The sequence below is a fragment of the Lates calcarifer genome, linkage group LG10 (assembly GCF_001640805.2).
Source record: "Lates calcarifer isolate ASB-BC8 linkage group LG10, TLL_Latcal_v3, whole genome shotgun sequence".
Classification (NCBI taxonomy): Eukaryota; Metazoa; Chordata; class Actinopteri; family Centropomidae; genus Lates; species Lates calcarifer.
In genome coordinates, this window is record NC_066842.1 from 17186842 (window position 1) to 17208959 (window position 22118).

At 40.0% G+C, this 22118-nt stretch overlaps 1 protein-coding gene across 1 annotated transcript in view; it reads left to right on the forward strand.

The window, feature by feature from the left end:
* The window catches only part of pdhx (pyruvate dehydrogenase complex component X), a 28019-nt gene extending 12485 nt beyond the window's left edge, over positions 1–15534 (forward strand). The window contains exons 6-11 of the mRNA XM_018664038.2: positions 6078–6243; positions 7010–7157; positions 9027–9085; positions 10478–10636; positions 13536–13600; positions 14547–15534. Coding sequence (XP_018519554.1) covers positions 6078–6243; positions 7010–7157; positions 9027–9085; positions 10478–10636; positions 13536–13600; positions 14547–14802 — 853 coding nt within the window. The 3' untranslated portion in view covers positions 14803–15534. The remainder of the gene's footprint in view (positions 1–6077; positions 6244–7009; positions 7158–9026; positions 9086–10477; positions 10637–13535; positions 13601–14546) is intronic.
* Positions 15535–22118: the final 6584 nt, after the last annotated feature.

Consider the following 22118-nt stretch of genomic DNA (forward strand, 5'->3'; position numbering starts at 1 on the left):
ACATTAGCTTCACTATGCCCAGTCAGAGGTTATAAAATGCCTAACCACACAGAGCAAGCAAAAACATCTTAGTGGTTAATGGAGGAAATATTGCGACATTATTATTCTTTTGATTTAGGGTGGAAGCAACAATGATTTATAAACCACTGCAATGAACTATAAATCACTATAAATCACTCTCTTGCTATAAATGGATTCTATGGCTTATCACAGACTCAGCTTTCACATGAATTTTAACCGCTACTGGCTGAAAAACATGTAATATCTTAAGTATTCTTTGCAAAAAATAGTTTTTATAACCTCATATTTTTATCTTTGACTCCCTTTTCTGTTTGTTGTCTTTTAACTTTTGTCTGTATTCCCAGTGAGGTTAAAGTCTCATCTCAAACAAACCTGTCATAATGCAGGTTGTGGGGTGATAGTTACAAAGTTCTCTTTGTCACTAAAATGCTGCAAGAAAATTGGAGATTTCATAAGAGTATGATAAGCCCTGCAGGGCAGTTTTAACACAAAGAATTCAATATGAAGAAATCATTCTCACATCTCACACTCTGTGTCGATTGTTTTAACTGGAGGTGATGTGTCAGCAGTAGGTGCTTGTTCAGCATTGTAGTAGGCATAACAGATTGTAAGGGTCCCCTTGTGGCCATCTTAGTATCTCTGAAGGGAAGAGATGTCAGGCATAGCAACACAGGTCAGAGCCACTGTGTAGGCAGTGTGAATGAAAATGAAAATGTGGGAGAGACTAAGTAAGTGGAAAAAGTGTGACAAAGAGGTGGTTAAGATTTAAGGTGTTTTAATCCTGTTAAGTGGTGAATTCAGACTAAACAAAGCTGTGAACACACACACTTGCACACAGAGCTCTAATGGCTACCTGCTGTCAGTGGGGAACTGATTGAATGCTCTCGTTACCCACCTAACACCCTGCTGGGGAATCTCATTAAGCAACTTGTGTCGCCATAGCAACCTATTCTCCAGGACCCACTGGTGACCATAGAAACACAGACCATATGTTTGTGGGGTTGTGTGTCTTAGCTGGTAATGGAGAAATACATGTGAAGCCTCATAAACCAAGCCCTGTAAAGAATGATAACTCAGAAATTCAGTGAGGCCCTCCCTCTTAATATATAAATGTAAATGTATATAAATGTAGCAAAAATTTAAACTGGATTTTTTTGTATAACCATGATTTATATGTTTAAAAACACACATCTTATCAGTCCCAATAACAAAGTGTGGTGAGTTAGGAGAGTATCTCATATGTCCCCTTATTTAGCCATTTCAGAATAGAGTATTTTTCTGGTGCCAGGTTTGTACCCCTTTCTGCCAAAAGAAAAAAATCAAATCAAAACTCATGGTATAAACTTTACTAACTAGCAAGAAGGGAACACTGTTGAGAGAAGGCAGTTCCTTTGATATAAAGCTGTAATTAATTGTCTAGGTTAATAAACACAAGCATGCTCTTTGCTGTATGGGTGTCAACATGATTTCCTGGTTTAGAATGTTTTAGTAATTTCAGCTTTAATTACATTCTAATGGTTTGCTTAGATGTGATTTTTTTCATTTACCTCTCTTTTGAATTATGTGTTGAGAGTTGTATGAATGGCTTGCATGTTCACTTATTGACACCTAAGCCGGCTAATTAGCTGAGAAAGTGTTCAGAAAGGAAGGCTGATGCTGACAGGAAGCAGAAGAAGGTTCTACAGGAGATGAGAGACTCTGCCAGCAAAGAAAAGAAAAAAACCATGCATCTCTTCCTGAATTGAATGATGGGCTGTTTCAAACAGCCTACTGGTTAAGTTGCAGAAAAAAGACTCACTTTTAAGGCACTACCTAGATTGGAAAGGGGTATGTGTGTGAGAGAGAGAGTGTGTGTGTGCATTTGTTTGTTTTCCTTTTTTTATTTGTGTTTTTTGTTTGGAGAAACGTTGCAATTCAAGGTGTTGAAAACATCATTTCAGGAATGGATAAACACAAATGTAATATGTGGAGGGTATCTAGTATAATTATAAGAAAGACACATCACATCACAAAACATTTTTATGAAAGCTTTATAGATGACAAGTCTGGGATTGTTGGTTTAAAAGTCACAAACGCTTTTTCTCATGGACACAATGATTTTTGATCAGTGTCCAATGGCTGCTTACTCTAACATGGAAATTGGCTAAAGTTTAGCTTCATAGCATCAGTTTAGATTGTGACATCTATGCTAAAACAACCTGAGGCTGACATGAGAGACCTTGTTTTAATGTGGTCTGTTTAGCATAGTTTTAGGGGAAAATGCTCATATTTAGGATGCATCCAGAAGCCAGTTGATGCCAAAAGAATTTTAAATTGGTGCAATTTAGCCTTTTCCCCCTCGCCAATGTCTGTGGAAAGTATAGATATTTGCTGATTTAGGTATACAGCATGAGCTGTAGCTTAGGTATGTTGTGAGACAGAATAGTTCTGCTCTTGTCAGAAAACAAATCTCCTTGTGCGAATAGTTTCACACGGCCTCCCTCCTTCAAGAGAGAGGGCAGAATAGACCAGATTAGCCTTCTTTTGTCCTTTGGCACATCAGATAAGACTGAAACCAGGGAAAGGTACCCCTCCCATTCCACCCTCTGCTCTGTGAGGCCCCTCTGTAGCGGGCATGAATAACAGAGGTCATGCAACCCAGGGATGAGATCATAGCATGTTACATAATCCACAGTAAGGTTTAAAAACAGATTGCATCACTATCTGTTCTCAGCTTAGCTTTCATTATTGTCAAAAATAGCAATGTTAGCCAAGAGGCAAGGCTAACACAGTAATGGGGAAAAGGTTGATATTTTCCTGTAGGTAGAATAACTGCCCACCCTGAGTCCGGTTCTGTTCAAGGTTTCTGCCTCTTAAAAGGAAGTTTTTCCTTGTCACAGTCGCCTAATGCTTGCTCATGGTGGGATCTGTTGGGTTTCTCGCTGTAAAATTTATATGATAAAGAGTGTGGTCTAGACCTGCTCTATATTTACAGTGCCTCGAGATAACTTCTGTTGTGAATTGGCGCTATATAAATAAAATTTGACTTGACTTGACTTGACTTGACTTTATAAACATTATAAACAACTTTTTTTTTCCAATCAGTGATTAGTAGAAGGATACATTTGTCACAACCCTTCTGATTTCACTAATTAAGCTTGAAGTCTTACATCAGTTCAGAAATGCACACTATAGCCCATTTAGCCCAACTGTCAGCAGCGTCTTTTACTATTGGTTACAAGATGCTGCTTTGTTTGTGCTAGTCAGTTTAAAATAGTCCAGTTTTGATGTTAATATTAAGAAGTTTAATCTAGAAATTTAACATTAATTTGTCCACTTGTAGGCAACATATTTAAAGTAAATAGATGTCCCTTGGTGCTCACTGAACTGTGATATTGCTGTTTATTTCACTTTTTGCTTCCTGCAGCAGTTTAGTGCTGTGTATGCCAAAACTCACTAAAAGGGGTTAAATAACAAAGCAATAGGGGCTGGCCAAAAAGTTTTTTTTTATTATTATTTTAATGAAATGTATGACCTTGACCAACACAGGTATTCATTAACAGTGAGAGGTTTGCTTGTTCCCTGCCTCTCTGTCATGTATAACTCTAGACCTGCACTTAAGCCAAATCTAAAATCTTAACTTCACATTATTCAGAAAACACAAAGAACCCACCTCCAGATCATACATACAGTATGTTATAGGTAAAACACAATGTAACAATGTCGACTTATGCCTAAGGTTGTGTTTTATAAACAAGGAGTCTTAGAAAAAATGTTACTGCCTTGTGGCACGTCAAAGTCAGCTTCATTGTCACATTCTCCTCGTCTCCCTACGATGATAGTCTTTCACTTGCTGCAATGCTTTAACTGCAAAACTACCACTGTTTGTGGCAAATTCCTAAAAGTAATGATTTGGCCCCATTTTTTTTTTGTTTTTGTTTGTTTGTTTTGGTTTTGTGGGTTTTTGTTTGTTTTGAAGTTGTAGTTTTGCTTAATGTGTGTGTATTTGATTCTTCTTTAGTGTTATTATTGAAGTCAGCATCTTAACAGATTTTTTTTATTTAAGATCGTTCATACATTGTGTTTTTTAATGTGGACGAAAAAAGGCTTGCTGAACATCCAGTGGAGCAGTTTTCATGACTACAACACCCTTTCTCCCATCTTAGCCGGTCTTAGGTGGCAGGAGAAGACAAAGTTTATTCATGTGTGTCTGTGTACATGTGGTGCTCATTTTATGTGTGCGTGTGTGTATGTGTGCCAGTGTGCATGTGAGCGCTGCCTTGCTCCCTTCTTAATATTCCAGTCACCCTCTCCTAGTCTTCTTTCAGAGGCTCCTTTGCCTTGGCTGTCAGTAGGGGTGTAAATGGTCGATGTGAAAAGCACATGCCAGCCAGCTACACAAAAGGTATCTATGGTGTCATCGTCAAGTGGCCACTGTAGGCTGCTGTTGACTTGACTTCCTCTTATTTCTTAACAGAAACATTGTGTAAATGTATATACAGAAGCTTTCTATACATTCTTAGGGTTTTTTTTTTTTTTTTTTTTTTTTTTTTTACAAGTCAACATTCTGGGTTCCTATTTTTCATTTCATTTTTACTGTGTTTACTGATGTTTAATGTTGTCAATTTGTTTTCATTATTTACATTGTCCTTAAGTCATATACAACTTATGTTTTGCATTTTCTTTTTATTTATTTAGTATTGGTCTGTAAATATGAAATTCTCAGTATGATCCTCTCAGGTTAGCAGGGGGATTTCCAAGTTGCCCCAGGCCTTCCACAAACAAATACTCCTATCAGTGAGAGAAAAGAAGGAACTAGTGTGAGAGGAAATAAAGAGGATGCAGAGAAACAAGGAGAAAATAGCTGGGGGGCCCAGACAGTTCCTGACTACATGGTGAGGTCAGAGGCAGCTGGTCCAGACAAAAGACTGGATGCATGTGGGTAGGTAGACCCCAGTGCATTGAACTGGAACCACTGAGCTTCAGGCGAGCACACCTGATACCTGCCCCTCCCACCGCTTTCTCTGTTGAGACCAAAATTAATGGGTGAAAAAGAAAGTACTGCATGTAATCATACAACCTTTATGAAAAAGCAGAGACATGCAGCCTTACATGAGATGTCTACAACAAAAAAGTAGAAAAAAAATGCTGCATGAGAACTAGAGATGTCTATGGCTTATCATGCCAGTGGTAAGTATAATGAAGCCAAGGTTTTGAATAGGCTTGTCCCTTGCTGCAGCTGTCACCTGATCCTTCCTGGCCTGATGGGGTTTGTTTGTGACTTGCAAATGATTCTCATGACGCCCATCTACTGGAGGATGACCGAAAGTTACCCCGCTCTCTACAAACGTGACACAAATAGAAACCAGACAAAACCGGCACAGAGCTACATATGACTTGCCAAGTGGGAGCATATGGGTTAATAATATATCAATGTAGTAATTTCATTAATATTGGTTAAAAGACATTAAGACAGACAGCACTTTTCATGCAAAAGGAAGTAGTTTCACAGTTAAAAATTAGGCTGCCATTAATAAATCTCAGAAATAAGAGGAGCATGATGAAAAGAAAAAGTTTGCAGATGGCATGAAAAAACATAGTTCATCTCTTCAACAGTGGCATACTGGGAATCAGCCAGTGTACATGTTTCAATTCAACAAAGACGGACCCAAATAAAATTAACACGTAAACATTATTGCAGCCTACAAAATATTTTGGAAAACCCTGGGAAATATTTGTTCCTGTGTAAAAATTTGTGGTTGAGCATGTGTGACTACATCCTGTCCAGATGTAATATTTCTCTGTTCTGGACCCAATCAGCAATGCAAATATGTCATCAGAAAGTGAGCAGTTATATTTGGGTTCATCAGAGATTCACAATATAATAATTTTATTTAAAAATAATTTAACATAACTTTATTTACAAAAATGTAAAAAATAAAATTATAAATAATTTTATTTAAAAAAGTCAATTATTGTATACATTTCATAGAAAAATCAGTCACTATATAAAATTAGGCCCAATGTATATGGTTTTGTTTTGTTTTTAATTATTACTCTTATTTTTTTGTTAACAGAGATGCATTGAATCTTTTGAAGACATCTCCTGCCCCCAAAATAACACCTGCCATGGCTGCCCCGGCTGCCCCGAGTCCTGTTCCCACCCCGGCTGCTGCTCCTCCACCCCCAGGCAGCAGACCCAACATACCTCCTCTCTCTGTACCAGGGAAGCCAGGCACACCAGTGAGCACTCCTTGGATCTCTCTTTCTTTTTCTCTCTCACTCTCTCTCTCTCTCTCTCTCTCTTGCTCGCTCTCTCTCTCTCCCTCTCACCCCCTCTTTTTCCCTGTTTCACACAAGCACACTTGCACACCACAGCGTCTGTTTTGTGGTAGTCCCATGAAACTGGGAGATATCGTCAGACACAAACACTCAACACTGTCCCATCTTCCAACACCTGACTTGTGCAGAGCTCTCAAGGGATTGATGAGTATTCCACACCTGTAGTTGGCACCTTGTCTCTTGTAGTCAACCTGTATGTATTTGTTTGGCTATGACCACAAAGAGCGAAGTTGTTATTAAATAACTTGTTAGCTCATTTTCTTTTGGTATGCACCACAAACATTGTAACCAACAATCTGATTTTATCTTGATTTCCGGATTCAAGTCTTGTTGACAGCCCTTTCTTTTGCACCATGTTCAGTTTGTCTTTGTGAGAATGTATGCTGTAAAATAAGACCTACTGATGTAAAAGACAGGGTCTGTAAATAACCAGATGGACACATTTTCTTTTAACAGAATCAGTCAGTCCTGACCAATCATAAACTCACTGCAAGAGGCTTGTGTCTTTAAACAGTCAACACCATGCATTTTTTGAGTGATTAACAGCAGATGAGATATGTCTGTCAGTCTGTTCTTGTCCCTTGTCTTTCCCTGTTGTCTCTCCTAAAACATCCTCATCTTCTCGTTCAGTTATTTACCTCCCCTTCTCCCCACTTGTTCTCCTCAGGGCACCTTCACAGAGATCCCAGCCACAAATGTCCGCCGTGTGATTGCTCAAAGACTAACGCAATCCAAGACCACTATCCCCCATGCGTATGCCTCAGTTGACTGCGACATGGCTGCCGTCATGCAGCTCCGCAAAGACTTGGCCAAAGGTAAAAACACAAGACTTTGGAGTGAGTGTTTATGCATCAGCATGGTTCATTACATGCACGTGTTAGTGTCATGTCCTTCAGTCAGTGTCTGACAGTAACATCTGGAAGGAAGAAACTTCTCCATGAAGATGTGGATTTCAGGGTTTTCACATGACCAGTCAGTTTGACAAAGACGACAGTCAGTGAAAGAACCTGTGGTACATGTTCTCTCAGTCAAGGTAGTTATGTTCTTATGGTAAAAACCAACACAGACATCTCACTTCCACCTTTTGGCATTTCCTTTTTATAACAGAGATGTTGATGCACGCACATAATAGCTCCTGCATTCAAGAATAACCCTGTTTGGTTGCAGTGGCAGTTAACTTGTTTTAGGGATTGTGAAGTGAATATGAGTGTGGCAGAATGGCAGAAACTGACCATATATGCTCTTTGTTCACAATACAAGGCTGATTGTATCTCAGTAAGACAGGGCAGCTGCCTCTGCTTGAAATGGCTCACTCGAGTTGGGAAAGCAAATTATATCAACAAACAAGTCCACTAACAAAAACTGGTAGAAATGGAGGAGGTTTTCATTCACCGCAGCAAGGTTTCATTCACATAGTTGTTCCTTTGTACTTACAGGTAATCATTTCTCTCTGGTTCAAAATGTTTCAGATGGTTCAGTTTTGGCTCATTGGTGTAATAAAAGACAGTATTCACAATGAAGAAGTGTATCAAATGACTCTAGAGACAGGGATATGTTTGAGGGCAATGTGTGCCAGAGGAAAAAAGCTCTGCCCATCCATACAGTGTCAGTAAGGTAGGTACGGTATGGACAGCGTGAGCCTGGTAGAGCTTGTATAATAAATAAAATACTAGCAGGTTGTAGCAGTGTCTTCCCCATGTTTTGGCAAGCAGCTCTTTTTCTTTCTCACCCTTACACCCTCCTCTGGCAAATATTATTGAGCAAACCACAACTTCTCGTGCAACACCCATCAGGATGTGTGTTTTTACAATAACAGTGTGTCACAACAGTCCCGCTTCAGTATTCTGCCATATTCAGCCAAGGCAATATTTATCCTTAATGGCTGCTTTTTGCAGATTCCTCAAATGTGACCTGTGTTTACTTTGGGCTATTTTACATGTTGATATAGCAAAAGTGCTCAGCCAGTTTTGTATTTATAAACACTTAGTTCACCACACTATCATATTTTATTTAGCTTAACTCTGCCTAGTTGTCAAACAAACAGTAAATCTCTCTGGGTACTGCCTCTTTGAGAGAGGGAACAGGACGGCCATTCCAGACCTATTAGCGAGGTTGTGTGTGTATGAGGGATTCTCTCTCCGGTTGTTTTTGCGGGCTCTCATTGTTCAGGAGCAGCGCGATTTCACGGTTAGCTCGTTAATCATCCCGCTCACAGCATTCATAACTGTCTGGTACAGCACTAATAGACGCTAGTGAAAGTTGGCAGCCATGCCAGGCCAAACCCACTTGGTTTGCTGGTGTCACACACACAGAGAGGAGCGGAGCAAATGGGACTGATTCTGATCAGCTGGAGTACAGGTCAACAAGACATTTTCCATGTGAAGGAGTGTATAGTATCATTCTTTTACAAAAGTGTGCATGAAACGGTGTCAATGCTGATATTTTCAAAGTAAAATTTGCCCCTAAACAAGCTGCTTTGTGCAATAATCACATGACACATTTCTTGTACAAAATGTACCCCAATATGTTCATTTGTTGCCTATATCTGTTTTTGGCCCTACATAGACAGTGCCTACCAGACCAGTTCTTATCAGCTGTCCATGGTAATAAGCAGAAATTACTAGTGTTGATCTTCATTAGAGCTTGACTCAGGCTCACATACTGTGTCTTCTTTTTCTTTTCAGAACAGATCAAAGTGTCTGTTAATGACTTCATTATCAAGGCAGCTGCTGTTACACTTAAAGTAAGTATTGTTTAGAATCCTTTTTGCTGTCATTTGTTCCTTAAACCTGTGTAAAATTCAAGACAAGCTTTTGTTTATTCATCCCCTATTGCAATGTTTATTTATAATATCCTATTCAACTTAATATGTGCCTTCAAGCATTTGATCTTTTATATCTTTCAGTGCTTAACTTAGCCTGTGGATACACAGAGTTCATACTGTAAACGATTTCCTAGGCAACATTGGTCACTGTTGTCCCTGTTGCTGATTTATCCAGGTGGTAAATCAACTGGTAGCAATAACCTTGTCGTTATGAGATGAGACTATAGATGCAGACTTTCAGTTCGCTTTGTTTTGTTTTTCTGTCCGTACTTGGAAATTCTGAGGAAATCTCTAAAATGCATGTTTACATCTACATTTTCTTCTTTTTTTTCCTCAGTGAATTCTGTCTCAGAAGAAAAGCTGCTTGTTTGATTTGAGGAATGTGTGGAGAGAATTGCAGCTTAAAAATAGATGCTGTCGTCTCGTAATTTAGTTATTCCAGCAAAGAATCTCTCAGGAGCATCGGATAAGGACTGTATTGCCTATCAACCTATTCACTTATCATGGAATATTGTATATGCTTCACTGATTATTCGTTGCCCTTACGCTTTTACATGTACCAGACATCATGGGCGCTTGGCCTTGCACCATCAGCTGCTGCTTTATACTGCCATATGAAGCAGCAGCTGTGAGTATATGTTACAATAAATGTGAGGAATGTGGAACAAAAATCTGTACATTTTTCCACTTAATGTGAGTGTAAAATGCCAGAGCACCACAAGGTTATCTCATAGTCCAGACACTGTACTTTACTGTTTGTACAGTGTTCCACATGGCCAAAATACCTCTTAAGCTTCTGCTCTTAACGGAGATATGTGATTCACTTATGTAATGCTGTAAAATCAGAAACCTGGCAAAAGCAGCTGTACTTTCTCCTGAGTTGACCCAAGTACATCAGGAAGTGGCATCTGTGGCCAATTTTGGGTCACTTTTTTAACAAACTTGCGTGCATTGGTATGTGGTCCACTGTACTTTCTGTGGGCAGATGAAAATTTTTCATAGAATTCAACATAGATATTTTGCTGTTTAGAGTAACCTGTTATTGACGTTCCACCACTGAAGATTCATCAAGATCAAATTTATTAAAATGTATGCATAGAGATCTACAGTATGCTACATTAAATGTATTTTTAGGTTAGCTGGCCTGATGGCAAATATGTACATTTGCCACCACATTAACCACATATAATGCTTTTTGACTGACATAATTGATTCCTATGAATGCTACAGGTCGTGTTTTAGAAAATGACATATTTTTGGTCTTGTGTCAGACTTTCATTTGTTTTTCCACACTGATTTTTTTTATCTTAGGAAATGCCAGAAGTAAATGTGACCTGGTCTGGTGATGGACCCCTTGCACTTGATTCAATCCACATTTCAATCGCTGTGGCGACTGACAAAGGTCTCATTACCCCAATCATCAAGGATGCTGCGAACAAAGGAGTCCAGGAGATCTCAGCTAATGCTAAGGTAAAAATTGCAGGGTTAATAGGAATTAAAGGCAAGAAGGCATAATAAACTATTTTGTAACAATTGGGTAACATCGTGAGAGATGTCTACTGAAGCCTTAGCGCAAAGGAACCTTCCTCATGCGTCTTTGCTGTTGTGAGATCAGAACTCCAAGCTGTGGGGTCGTTGACTGTTCCGCTCCAGGTGAAGACACGGAGGTTTGCTGTTAGTTTGTATGTGGGAATAGATAAGGGAGTTGGCTTAGCTTTTGCCCAGCTGTATGGAAAAACAAACTTTGTGGGCATTTCTAGAGTTGTGCTCATCCAGCATGCATTTTTTTCCTGTTACCCATCAGATCATGTAGAGTAGAAATAGTCTGTTCAACTCAACTGAATAGAGCTCATTTGATTAGATAGTTTGATTTTTTGGCTTGTTGGGTTGCAGGTCTCAGCTGTCACTGGCCACAGGTGGAGTACAAAGCTACAATGGTGAGCTCTGTTTCCTGCTCATAGTCAGCAGCTGGGGACAGACATTTATTCACAAACACAAAAATATGCTCTCAAAATCTGATATGCATGTACAGACACACTCTTGATAATTGGAGTTTCACTCTCTTTCTCATCAAAGAAACACACACAGATCAAATAGGTGAATTTCTGAAGAGGAAGGGATTGAATATAATGTTTCTCACCAGTAGCGACCCGGTCTGACATTACCCAAATGTTCAGGACTCATGTTTATGCCTGTCTCTGTGAAGATATGATTTTGATTCAACAAATATCAGCAACAACACATCGAAGGCTCTTGACTGTTTCCATAAAATGGAAATTGTTGTCATGTTGCCTGAACAGTGTTGCCATAGTAATAGTAGCAGTGATAGTAGCAGTAGTAGCTGCAAATGGTAATCGTACCGACAGTGGCAGAAGTAGAATTTTTGTAGCAGTGATAATACCAATTTCAACTTAGCAGGGGTAAGAATATGTGTGATAGTTTTTTTGGGGGGGAAATACACACAGTGTGTCTGTGACTATCTATGAGAGTTTTTGCGGGTTGGGTTTAAGGAGTGATTGAGTGGGTGTGTAATTAGGTTTTAGACATACTATTACTCAAATTCCAGCATTTATGGCCATGTGTTAATGGTGTAAATCCATGCCGTCAGACCTTGTAATAGATGTGATTGCCTCAGCCTGCGAGGTGTTGTCTGTTTGTCTGGACAGATTTCTTAGCACACTAATGCTACACTGTGCTGTAAGTGTTAGCAAAACTGGCTGTGAATAATGGTGTTTCACAGATGATGGAAATGATGTGTTGCCTCAACATCTGGTTGTATAGATTAGAAGTGTTAGTACATTTGCAACACATTACACATACAGGGTATTAGTAGTTTTGTGTGATGTATTTGCAGTGGAATACTGTACAAAGGATTTTATAAACATCTTGTAAATAACTTTTTTTAATTGTATTCATCTGTCAGATCTTTTCTATTTCTGTTTTCTGTTCCAGCTCTCTTGTATGACATCTTAATTAAACAGTTTAGATTATTTCAAGTCAAATATTTTTATTATTAATTTAATGTTTCTGAGAGCACATCAACTCAATGTATGGAATGTTACATTGCAGGTGCACACACATAACAGCTGCTGTAAGGCATAGGCACTGTCACTACAGACATTTCAACCCACTTAAGCTGTCAAAAAGTACTTTGCCTCCCATTGCTATTCAGTTTAGTTATGCTACTGCCTTGCGTTCAATCTACAGATGCAAGTCCTTGTGGTCTCATATTAAAATCAACATGTGGTTTGAATGAAGCATGGAGAGGTTGCTACTGGCTATTGATGATCGAGTGGAACATCAGACTGTTTTTGTACTTAGAGCTCTTATCTGAAATGTGCCTACCATACCCCACTGTGTCTCACGATCCTGTGACTCATTCTCCACTTTCTGTGTTGGTTGTGTCCTTGCATTAACCTTTCCATCGACAAAAGTTCATGCCAAATAATGACGTGGTGGACATCCAGCAACCGAGACTAACAGCTTGGAAAATGATTAGTTTAATGACACATTTTCATCAGGAGTCCACGCAGCTTTGAAATGCCAATATTTTATCTGTCATATGACTACACTACACTAGAAACAATACCATCATCACAATTTACTCAATGTCGTGTGGGTTTTTTTTCCCCCCAAAGTTGCTGCTCTCATTCATTCTCTGTTAAGACATGGATACACAGAACCTGGCTGCAGTGATGTGTTGAGTTTTCCTCGTCAGGTGCCTTCTGGGTCTTGTCAGTTCCCTCTCCTCATTTTAGCATTTCACAGTCTGATAGTTTCCATTTATCTCAGTGGTTGCTATTGGGTATTTAATCATTTTCTTGGACATGATATTTGAAAATTGACCCCTGAAGCCTTTCACCAAAAGCTCAGAACGGTATAAAACTGTGATAAGGTTGTTGAGTTGCTGTAAAGAAGAAGTCAGGATAGATAAGGTCTAGTGCAAAATTTGGGTATTTAGTCTAGCTCTACTAAGAAAATATGTCCCATTTGGTCTTTCCAGCTTTTTAGCTATGCTAATGGAATAGCTCTAGGGATGGTGTTGTTGGATGGTCTGTCGCTCCATTTGCCCACCACTTTGGTCCAGATTTAAATATCCCAGTTATTCTAGAGTATGAATCTAATGGATTTGGTCATCCCTTATCTTTTCCAATAAAGCCACTAGCAGGTTAAAATTTTCACTCATCTTGTGAAATCTCTCAACATTTACTTGATGGACAGGCACAAAATTGTGTACAGATATTCATACAGTCACTGAAAAGCTTCAGAGTGTGGTATTGACAGCAGTTAGCCAGCGGCATGTGTCACAAAGACACATCGGTAGCTCTGGTGATATTTTGCATGAGTGATGAGTAATTTTCTCCCATAGGCGTTGGCCCAGAAGGCTCGAGATGGGAAACTTCTACCTGAGGAGTACCAGGGAGGCTCATTCAGGTAAACCTAGTCACACACCATCTCTTGGGTAAAGAAGAGGCAAATGGAAAGTCATGACATTTTAAAACCTAATGTCGTTCTCCAGTCTTTCCCCTATTGTGTAGGTCTGTCTTTTTTTTTTTTTCAGTTCGATAAACAGATTTTAATGTGTGGGAACAGTGGGGGAACAAACTTCTTTCTTCTCTAACACCTCATTATATGTCACAATTTCCTTTCTAGCTCAGTGATAAGATAGCTATCATAAATTCCCACTATTATAGCTTAAATCTGGTTTCGCAAAGAGTCGATATATTATGCATATTCTACATTTCATGTGGTCCTGAACTGAATGTGGTCTTGGGCGACAAGGACCATTAGTTACTGTGCCATCAATTGTAGAAAAGAGGAAGGGAGGCTTTTCAGCTCATTAGAATTAATAGTGTCATTGAGACATAAATGGGGTTTCTGTGTCAGGCAGGAGCGATGAATTCCTATGGAGATGCAGCCCTCTTTGTCCTCCTGAGGATATGTGTGTACACCCCTTCCTCTATTCATTTTTACATTCCCCCTGAGCTACAATTCTCATTAAGGCAAACGGCAAACTGCCCTCAGGTCAGTTTTACTCAATATATTGAGAATTCAGGGAGAGATTTGGAGGCTGGTGCTGCTACCGTTTTCATCTCTACTGATCAGTGGTCTATATTATAAAATAAGACTTTCACAGCCAATTATATGTATACACTTAATGCACCCTTTCATTTTTTATTCACTCACTCTAAGTGGTAATGTTCGCTCTTGCATCAAGGATCTGGTTTTAGAACCACCATTATGTCCACTTTGTTAATTTTTATGCATTTTCTCCTCTGCTGAGCTTGACTAATGATTTAATATGTGTACTGTCTCTTCTTTCTTCCCATTCGTTCCTCCCTCCTTCCCTCCCACTCTCTTCCATTTCTCTATGTGGCAGTATATCTAACCTAGGGATGTTTGGTATCAGTGGCTTCAGCGCCGTGATCAACCCTCCTCAGGCTTGCATCCTCGCCGTCGGTACCTCCAGGGCCGAGCTGCGACTGCGCGAGGATGACCAGACCCTGCACACCCAGCAGCTGATGACGGTTACACTGTCCAGTGATGGACGGCTAGTGGATGACGAGTTAGCCTCACGATTTCTTGATAAATTCCGCGCCAACCTAGAACAACCACAACGCATGGTTCTAGCCTGAATAACAAAGAGAGATAGCAGTATGAAAGCAACTGGATAGACAAAGCAAGAAACACCTGCATGACAAAGCCTGTCTCATGCTTTCACAAGCAGAGCGCTCCTAAAAAGTTTATTCCTGTTCACGCTTGGATTAAGGCTTACAGAGTAGTCTTGTACATAGTGTAAACTTCAGTCTGTGGCTCCCTTCTGACAGATAATTACCAGGCTTTGTGATGGAGGAGTTACAGTGGGCTTCTGCTAGAGTGGTACAGGATTCTAGCAGCGGTGCCAAATATTACCAAGGCAGAGATGGCATGGCAGGGTTCATCCCACATACTTTTAATAGGGATGGTTGTTCTATCACACAAGTGTTGTACATATTCAGAGTGGTTATTCCTATTCAAGTTCTATTTTTCAGCACCAGTCCATCTATTCTGTGTCATTATTAATACACATGAAATAGTACATGGGACTGTAAAACCTCCTATGTACATAAATGTTTGTCAGAAATATTTATTGCTAAACATCATTGGCAATGCAGTGTGTGTAAACCCTCACACTATTTCCTGTTATGAAATTCAAAATAATTCAGGAACATAATTAATTGTTTATGTTAATATGTTTTAACTTATTTAAAACAGATGCATTGACATCCCTAAAAACTAATCTCTGAAGTCATGTGTAAACAGAATAAATACAATCATTTAGGTTTTGGTCTCTTTAGATGCCAATAAAACACACTGTTCAACCGTCAGATGTCTATGCACCTCATTAAAACATGTTTCTCCCCGCCTACATGATGTGGCACAGCTACCAAGGAAACCACAGATGTGTGTCTGTGTGTGCGTTTCTATTTAATTAAAATCTAAAGAGATTACATAATAATTATTTCAAAGAAGCCAATTAGGATAATTTGCTGGGCTGAGTATACAGGTCAGCCTCTGCTGGCAGATGTGTATCTTTGCTGTAAGCGTGAGCAGAACAGCTGTTTACATATGTATCAGCACCGACCAGGCAGAGTTTATCCTAGATATGCGTAAGCAGAGTCTGGTATTGTTTCTTTTAGAGAGAGATTACAGAAAAAGGCACTGAAGTGGGGAAAAGCTGTGACACTGCTTTCTTTTGTCCCCAGCTTAGATTTCCATTTTACATGCCACGTATTGCTATCAGGAAAGTGTCCAAAAATGAGAATATGGGTGCTGTGGGACAATTGACGAAGATTCTGCTATAAAGACACTTCTGAATTCATGGCTTTTCTTTATGCACTGCATTAACCGATTTAAAGATGGATTTTCTACATTTTTAATTCAGATTATAAATTATCTAAGTTGAGTTGCAGATAATGCAGAACAATGCAGAAAAGAGGTACAGGAACTACATTAACATCTGATGTGAATGTTAAAACTGTGACTGTTAATTCTAACTTCCTTTTTCTTTACTCCAACTCTTCACACACTTAATAACCTCTTTTCAGTGACTGTGAAGCGAGGACATATTGTTCTGTGGTTGCTGTGGTATCAGATAGAGATGTGTGCATTCTGCGTTTAGGAGGGAGGGTACACAGGGACGAAGGAGGGAGGGGGGCACACAGTCAATTGGCACAACCCAGCTGTTTTCTACAGTATGCCTCCTGTTCTGCAGACACACACACACAGCTTCCACAGCGCTAGTTACCACGGTGATGGAAGGTACACTCAAATAAAAAGTGAGGAGAGGACAAAAACAGTGCCCTTTTAAGCTTGAGTCATAATCACCATACAACAATGTGGAAAAGACTCCCCGAAATGCACACACAGTTTTAGCTTTTTCTGTCATGTCTTTCTCATTGGGATTTGTTGCAAACACTGTACCCCTTTTTGACTTTTTAGCTGACATTCCCTCTTTAAATATGTGCAAGTCATTCAGTTTTGTAAGTTATACCTCAGTTATTAACACACTGACATCATCTCTTATTTGCCTCAAACAGACTAATCCCTTTCTTCATCCCCAGTTATCTCCTCCGTATTGCATTTGAATGTGCTATTGCTTGGTGAACGGTGCTTATAATCCAGCTGCTGTATTGTGTGAGTCAAGATCAGATCAAGTCAAATGCAGGACTGACACAACTGCTTAAAAAGGTGAAACCAATGAGTAAGCTGCTGTCAAAGCACATAAAAACATGCAGTAAAACGGAAGAAAGTGAGCACATACGTATATCTCAGTATCTTTTCATTTTTGAGGAAGCAGACTCCTCTTGCTGTTTAAGCTCTATCCTTTTTCTGTTAATATTTGCCCTGTTATTGTAGTACTGCATGTCAGATGGTGAAATCATGTTCACATTATTAGACCTTGCCATATTTCACTTGACAGCTGCTGGAGCTGTTAAGCAGAGTGGTTGAACAATGCTCTTCCAAATATCAGCTCTGCAAATGCAGCAAAAACAGATTCTGACATTTTTCTTGGCTTTCCTGTCACAGTGTGACATTTACTCCTCTGACTGGTGCCCGCCAATCTCTGCCCGGCAATCTTGTTATGTGTAACAGCTGGATAAGAGAGCCACCAGACAGAGGGAATCAGATTTGTTCCCGCCGAGGTTTTGATGAACTGGGGTCTTGAAGATAGCGCGGGGGCTTGGGCAAGCGTCTAGGTCAGACTCATGGACACACAGCGTGGTGCAGAGTGATGGAGGCAGTTGCTATGGAGACCAGAGTGGGCGATTGTGCACTTCCGTTGTGCAGATTTTTGGATGTCCTTCAGATACACCGTCTGATGAATGTGTTGGTCCAAACAGCAGAGGTGATCTAAATGACTGAATTCCATGTCTGAGGGGTTTCGACTACACGTCCAATCAGAGGCTGGAAGCACTTGATTGACAAAACAAAACAACAGAGGTTGGGGTGGTATGGTGCAGTCCCTGAGTCTACATCCCACCCTTTCCCTAAGCCTCTATCCAGCCCCTCCCTCTCCTCCTGGGCTGCATCAAAGCTTGGGACCATTAATGTATTAACAGTTCTACATCTTTCAGATTAAATCAAATGAATTTTTAATGGATACTTTGTCTTCTCAAGGAAAGTGGTAGTTTGGAGGACAAAATAAGGATCAATGATGAACCATTTTAGTCAGGAATCCCTCTCTGGTCTCTCTCAGACACAGAGAGACACATATTATCCTGTGTGAACAGGCTTTGTGAATGATCACCAGGATCGGGGAGTGGCTTTCTCTCATCCACATGATCTCACACTCAAGTTTGTTCAACCATTGTTGACAGGATTTCCTCTCCATTTTCCCTTACCACCAGCACTTCTCTATTCAGTTGTCTTTTAATGCGGTTGTAGACTTTGCATGCATTACATGCCATAAAAATACCACCTTGTGCTTCCACTTCCTTGTCCTGTCTGGGTTCACATTTAGATATTTATGTAATTTCTTTGAAAAGCTTCTTCTACAGATCAACCTGTTACCAAAAACCCCCATTTTTATTTTTTTTTTTTGCAGAATCCCAAAAATGATCAACCAGCCCTTTTGATTACGGTCAAAACTCTGACTGACAGGTAACTCTTGACAAAGTCAGAATTAATGTAAGAGATACTGAATCGAAGTTACAAAGGCACAAACAGAGGCTTTTGTGTGGAAAACACTTTGGAGTCATAGCCACAAGTCTGAACCACTTCTGTATAATTCAATCAATGTCAAGGTTGTATGAAAAATAAGTCCAGCACAAACCAAAACACACCTAAAGTGGTGCTACCGAAGCTGATGTGGTGGATACTAAAAAAGATTAAGTCATGTGAATTCCCCGGAAACAGAGTGGCATCTGCAAACATTTCACCTGTGAGATTACTGAGGCTTATCATCACCATGCTGACTGAAAGTACGGCCCAGATGGGGGATGACACAGGACATTCCAGTTGGCTATACAGTACTCTGTGACACTCACTGTCCAAACACGCCCGCTCTGCTGTCCCAGCACCCAAACACAAGCGAGGCCCTTGCTTTGTTGTTGTTGCACAAAGCCCGGCCTTTTGAAGCAGTCCAGTCATGCTCCCATGACGCCAGGATAGCTCATTCAGTCCGAGGTACCGTGGGGAGAGGCGATGCTCATCCATCGGGCCAAAGGTACACAATAAGAACACACTCCTGACAACCTCCCTCACCTCATCAGAGACCTCTTCCAGCACAGGCTGCAACATAGATAGACTTTCTGCTGCCTTCAGTAGTTTCATTAACAGGAAGCAGTAAAAGGAAACAAGCAACAACTCCCAGGGGTTCACATGTTCTTCTTAAGGTCAACCAGAATAAAATTTGTGAAAACTTGATGCTATCTTTGTCACCAGCTGATACCTCACACAAATAGTCTGCACCAGTAACTGTAGTTCTCATCATCATTACACCACATCTGTGCAAACACTCATATTCTGTGCATGTTTAGACAGTGATTGGTGGATTTCATTTGGCTGCTGTGTACGTATATGGACATCTTACAAATCTCTTACTCAAATTCCAGTGACTGCACTGGTCTGGGGGGAAAAAGGCACGTTGCCTGAGAGGAATGCTGAGGATGTGCCATTAGTCGGCCATTACCACAAGGATTCCCGACCACAAAGACGTCTGATGGGTGTGTATGTATGTGTCCTCGTTGAGTAACCATCATGGAAATTTTGTTTTCTTTACTGGATGCATACTGGCTGACTCAGCAGTCTGATGTCTAATTTATGCTGTTCACCTCCTGTGTTTTTTTCTTTTTTATGCTGCCCTTACATAATACAGCAAAGAAAGCCAAATAATAACCATGGATTGTTGGTTAACTGTTTATTTTTCTAACCAACATTCAAGCCAGTCTGGTTACAAATATGACCCAGTTTAGGCCACATTCATGTTCAGACAAGTTTATAAACATGATCACTTGAGTTAAGGGTGAACAAGTTTATTTTACTTGTTCAGACTGACAGTGATTGAGAGATTTGTGCATTCCTTTGTGGTGGAGTGTTGACCAAGTTAGTCTTTTTTTAGCCTACATGGAACAGCATGTATGTCCAGCTATTTAAAAAGAGATTTATCAGTCACAGCAAATGTTACACATTTACTCAACTATTCATTAAAGGAGTGGATTGTCTTTGCAGTTTGCATCAGTGTTGTTTCTCCAGAGAGAGAAATTAGGGCAGACATTGTTCTGAGAGGGAAACAAAGTCAGGCTGGATAATCATTTGTCTTTAGAGTGTTTCTGTCACTCTCTGTTTCATTCTCTGTCTCTCAGGCCTGCGCTCGATTTTTCATTATCTTATCTGTCTGGGTTTTACTGTCACTATTTCACTCAGTTTTGCCTTATTAGATTGGACTATAAATCACTTTTAATTTTGATTTCATTTACATTTGTCCTCATATCACAGAAAACATCAACCACACTGTAGGGCGAGGCAAACTTTATTTTCGTCACACATTTCTTTCACAGGGCAAAGGTTCAGTGTGGTTTACACGAAAAAAAAAACAAAACTATGAACTACCTATATGGTGTAAACATGCTTGTTTCTTTGCTTTTATTGCTTCAGATGAACTACCAGTAAATGTCACTATGGCAACAGCTAAAAACAGGAAGTAACTTGTGTCTGTGGGGTGAGAAGTGTGAATCATTTTTGATGCTTTGTTTTGTCACGACCTTTATTTATTATTTTAAGTGAAGTCATAGGTGGGATTTGGACATCGGAAAAAATAAATGTGTTTGAATCTGTGTGAGAAATCGTAGCCAACAGTCTGTGTATGAAATTATGAACTGCATCTGTGATATGCTCTGTGAACTAAATCTAAGAATTCTACAGTTAAATCTTAATCTTTGCAAGACCAGCAGTCTTTCTGTTTTTCATAATTGCTTGTGAATCCACTTGACCTAGCATTCTAATCAGTGGTTTTCCCCAAACCAGAGGTCACTGAAGGCTAAAGGAAGTTGAGGGGCCAGTCCCAGTGACTCATTGGGAGTACATTGTTCTGTGAGTCTTAAGTATTGTTTAAATTCCACTTATCCCTTATCCTGCATGTTTATTTACAGATTGTTATTAGCTGTGTGATGGTAACTGGGGCTCTGACAGTAGTCTTTTTGGTCAGGTGTATTCTGGGATGGCAGCATCCATCTGCATGGTTGCAGTCAGTTGTGTGTAAGAAGCTTCTAGTTGACAAACACATCCACCCTTAAGTATCTTCAAGTTATCTGTGGTCAAAGAATACAGACTTTCCCATCAGACTGCTCAGTAACATGGTCTTTAGAGCAGTCAGGGTCATCATGCCTCCCGCAAAAATGTTTTTGAAAAAAGGGGGAAAAAACACTCATATTTTGTCCCATCCTGATATAAATGAAGTGAAAATGTTCTGATTTAAGTGTCATATGCTGTTCAGTAATAACCCAGTGACAGTTTTCAACCAAAGGGCTAGGTCACATCAGTTTATTTGAGTGCCGTTCCCATGACTACAAAGTTAGTGGCCAAGCCGAGCCATTAGACGTTCTTTATGGTCAGTTGGTGACAGTCACACAATTACAGACAGTCATGCTTTCTTATCGTAGTTGTTTGTGTCAGATATTGCACAATCACATGCAAACAACACAAGATTATGTTGTCGCCGGGGAGATTCTGGAAACCTGAGATGACTTCATCCGTCATCAGGGGAAGTGAAATGTTAAACCTGAGGTAAGAGTGGTGACATGGCTTCTCATGATGGAGGTGGAAAATGCTCTGGATGTTGAAACACTGCAGATAGCATCAGGGTTCCTTAGCTAGAGGCATATCTGTGACAGATTTTCCTGACCGTCATTTTTGCCATTCCTGTGTACAGTAAACAAAGGTTTAAATGAGTAGCTCCTTACTGGTACCTGCTCTTGTGTCTTAAACATGTTTCTTCTGATAGATTTATGTATGTTGGCAAATCAGTGCAATGAGATCGAGACAGGTAAAAAAGATAAATGTGTATGATTTTAGAGATTCCTATTGATGTTCTACAGATCTGTAAAAACTTGAAAAGGAGTTGCATCTCTGTGAAGTGGATGTTACCTCTTTCAATTGGTGGCACAGGATCACACTGAGACACACAGCACGAGAGAAAGACAGAGTGTGTGAGGGAGCGGAGACAAGAAAATCGGATGAATTGAAACTAGAGTGAGGACTGAACAAAAGACCAGATGGGCGCTTAGAAACTGTTGCTGTCAGAAACATAAAAAGAGGAAGAGGGAAGCAGTGGAGGGGGGGAGCAGACAGAAGGAGAGATCACCTTCTTCTTATCCATTACAAACTGTAGCGGCAGAAAGTGGTGGAGAGGGGAGGGGAAGTGAAAGAGTGAGGCTGTGCGAGGTGAGGTGGGAGGGGAAGTGGGGGAAAG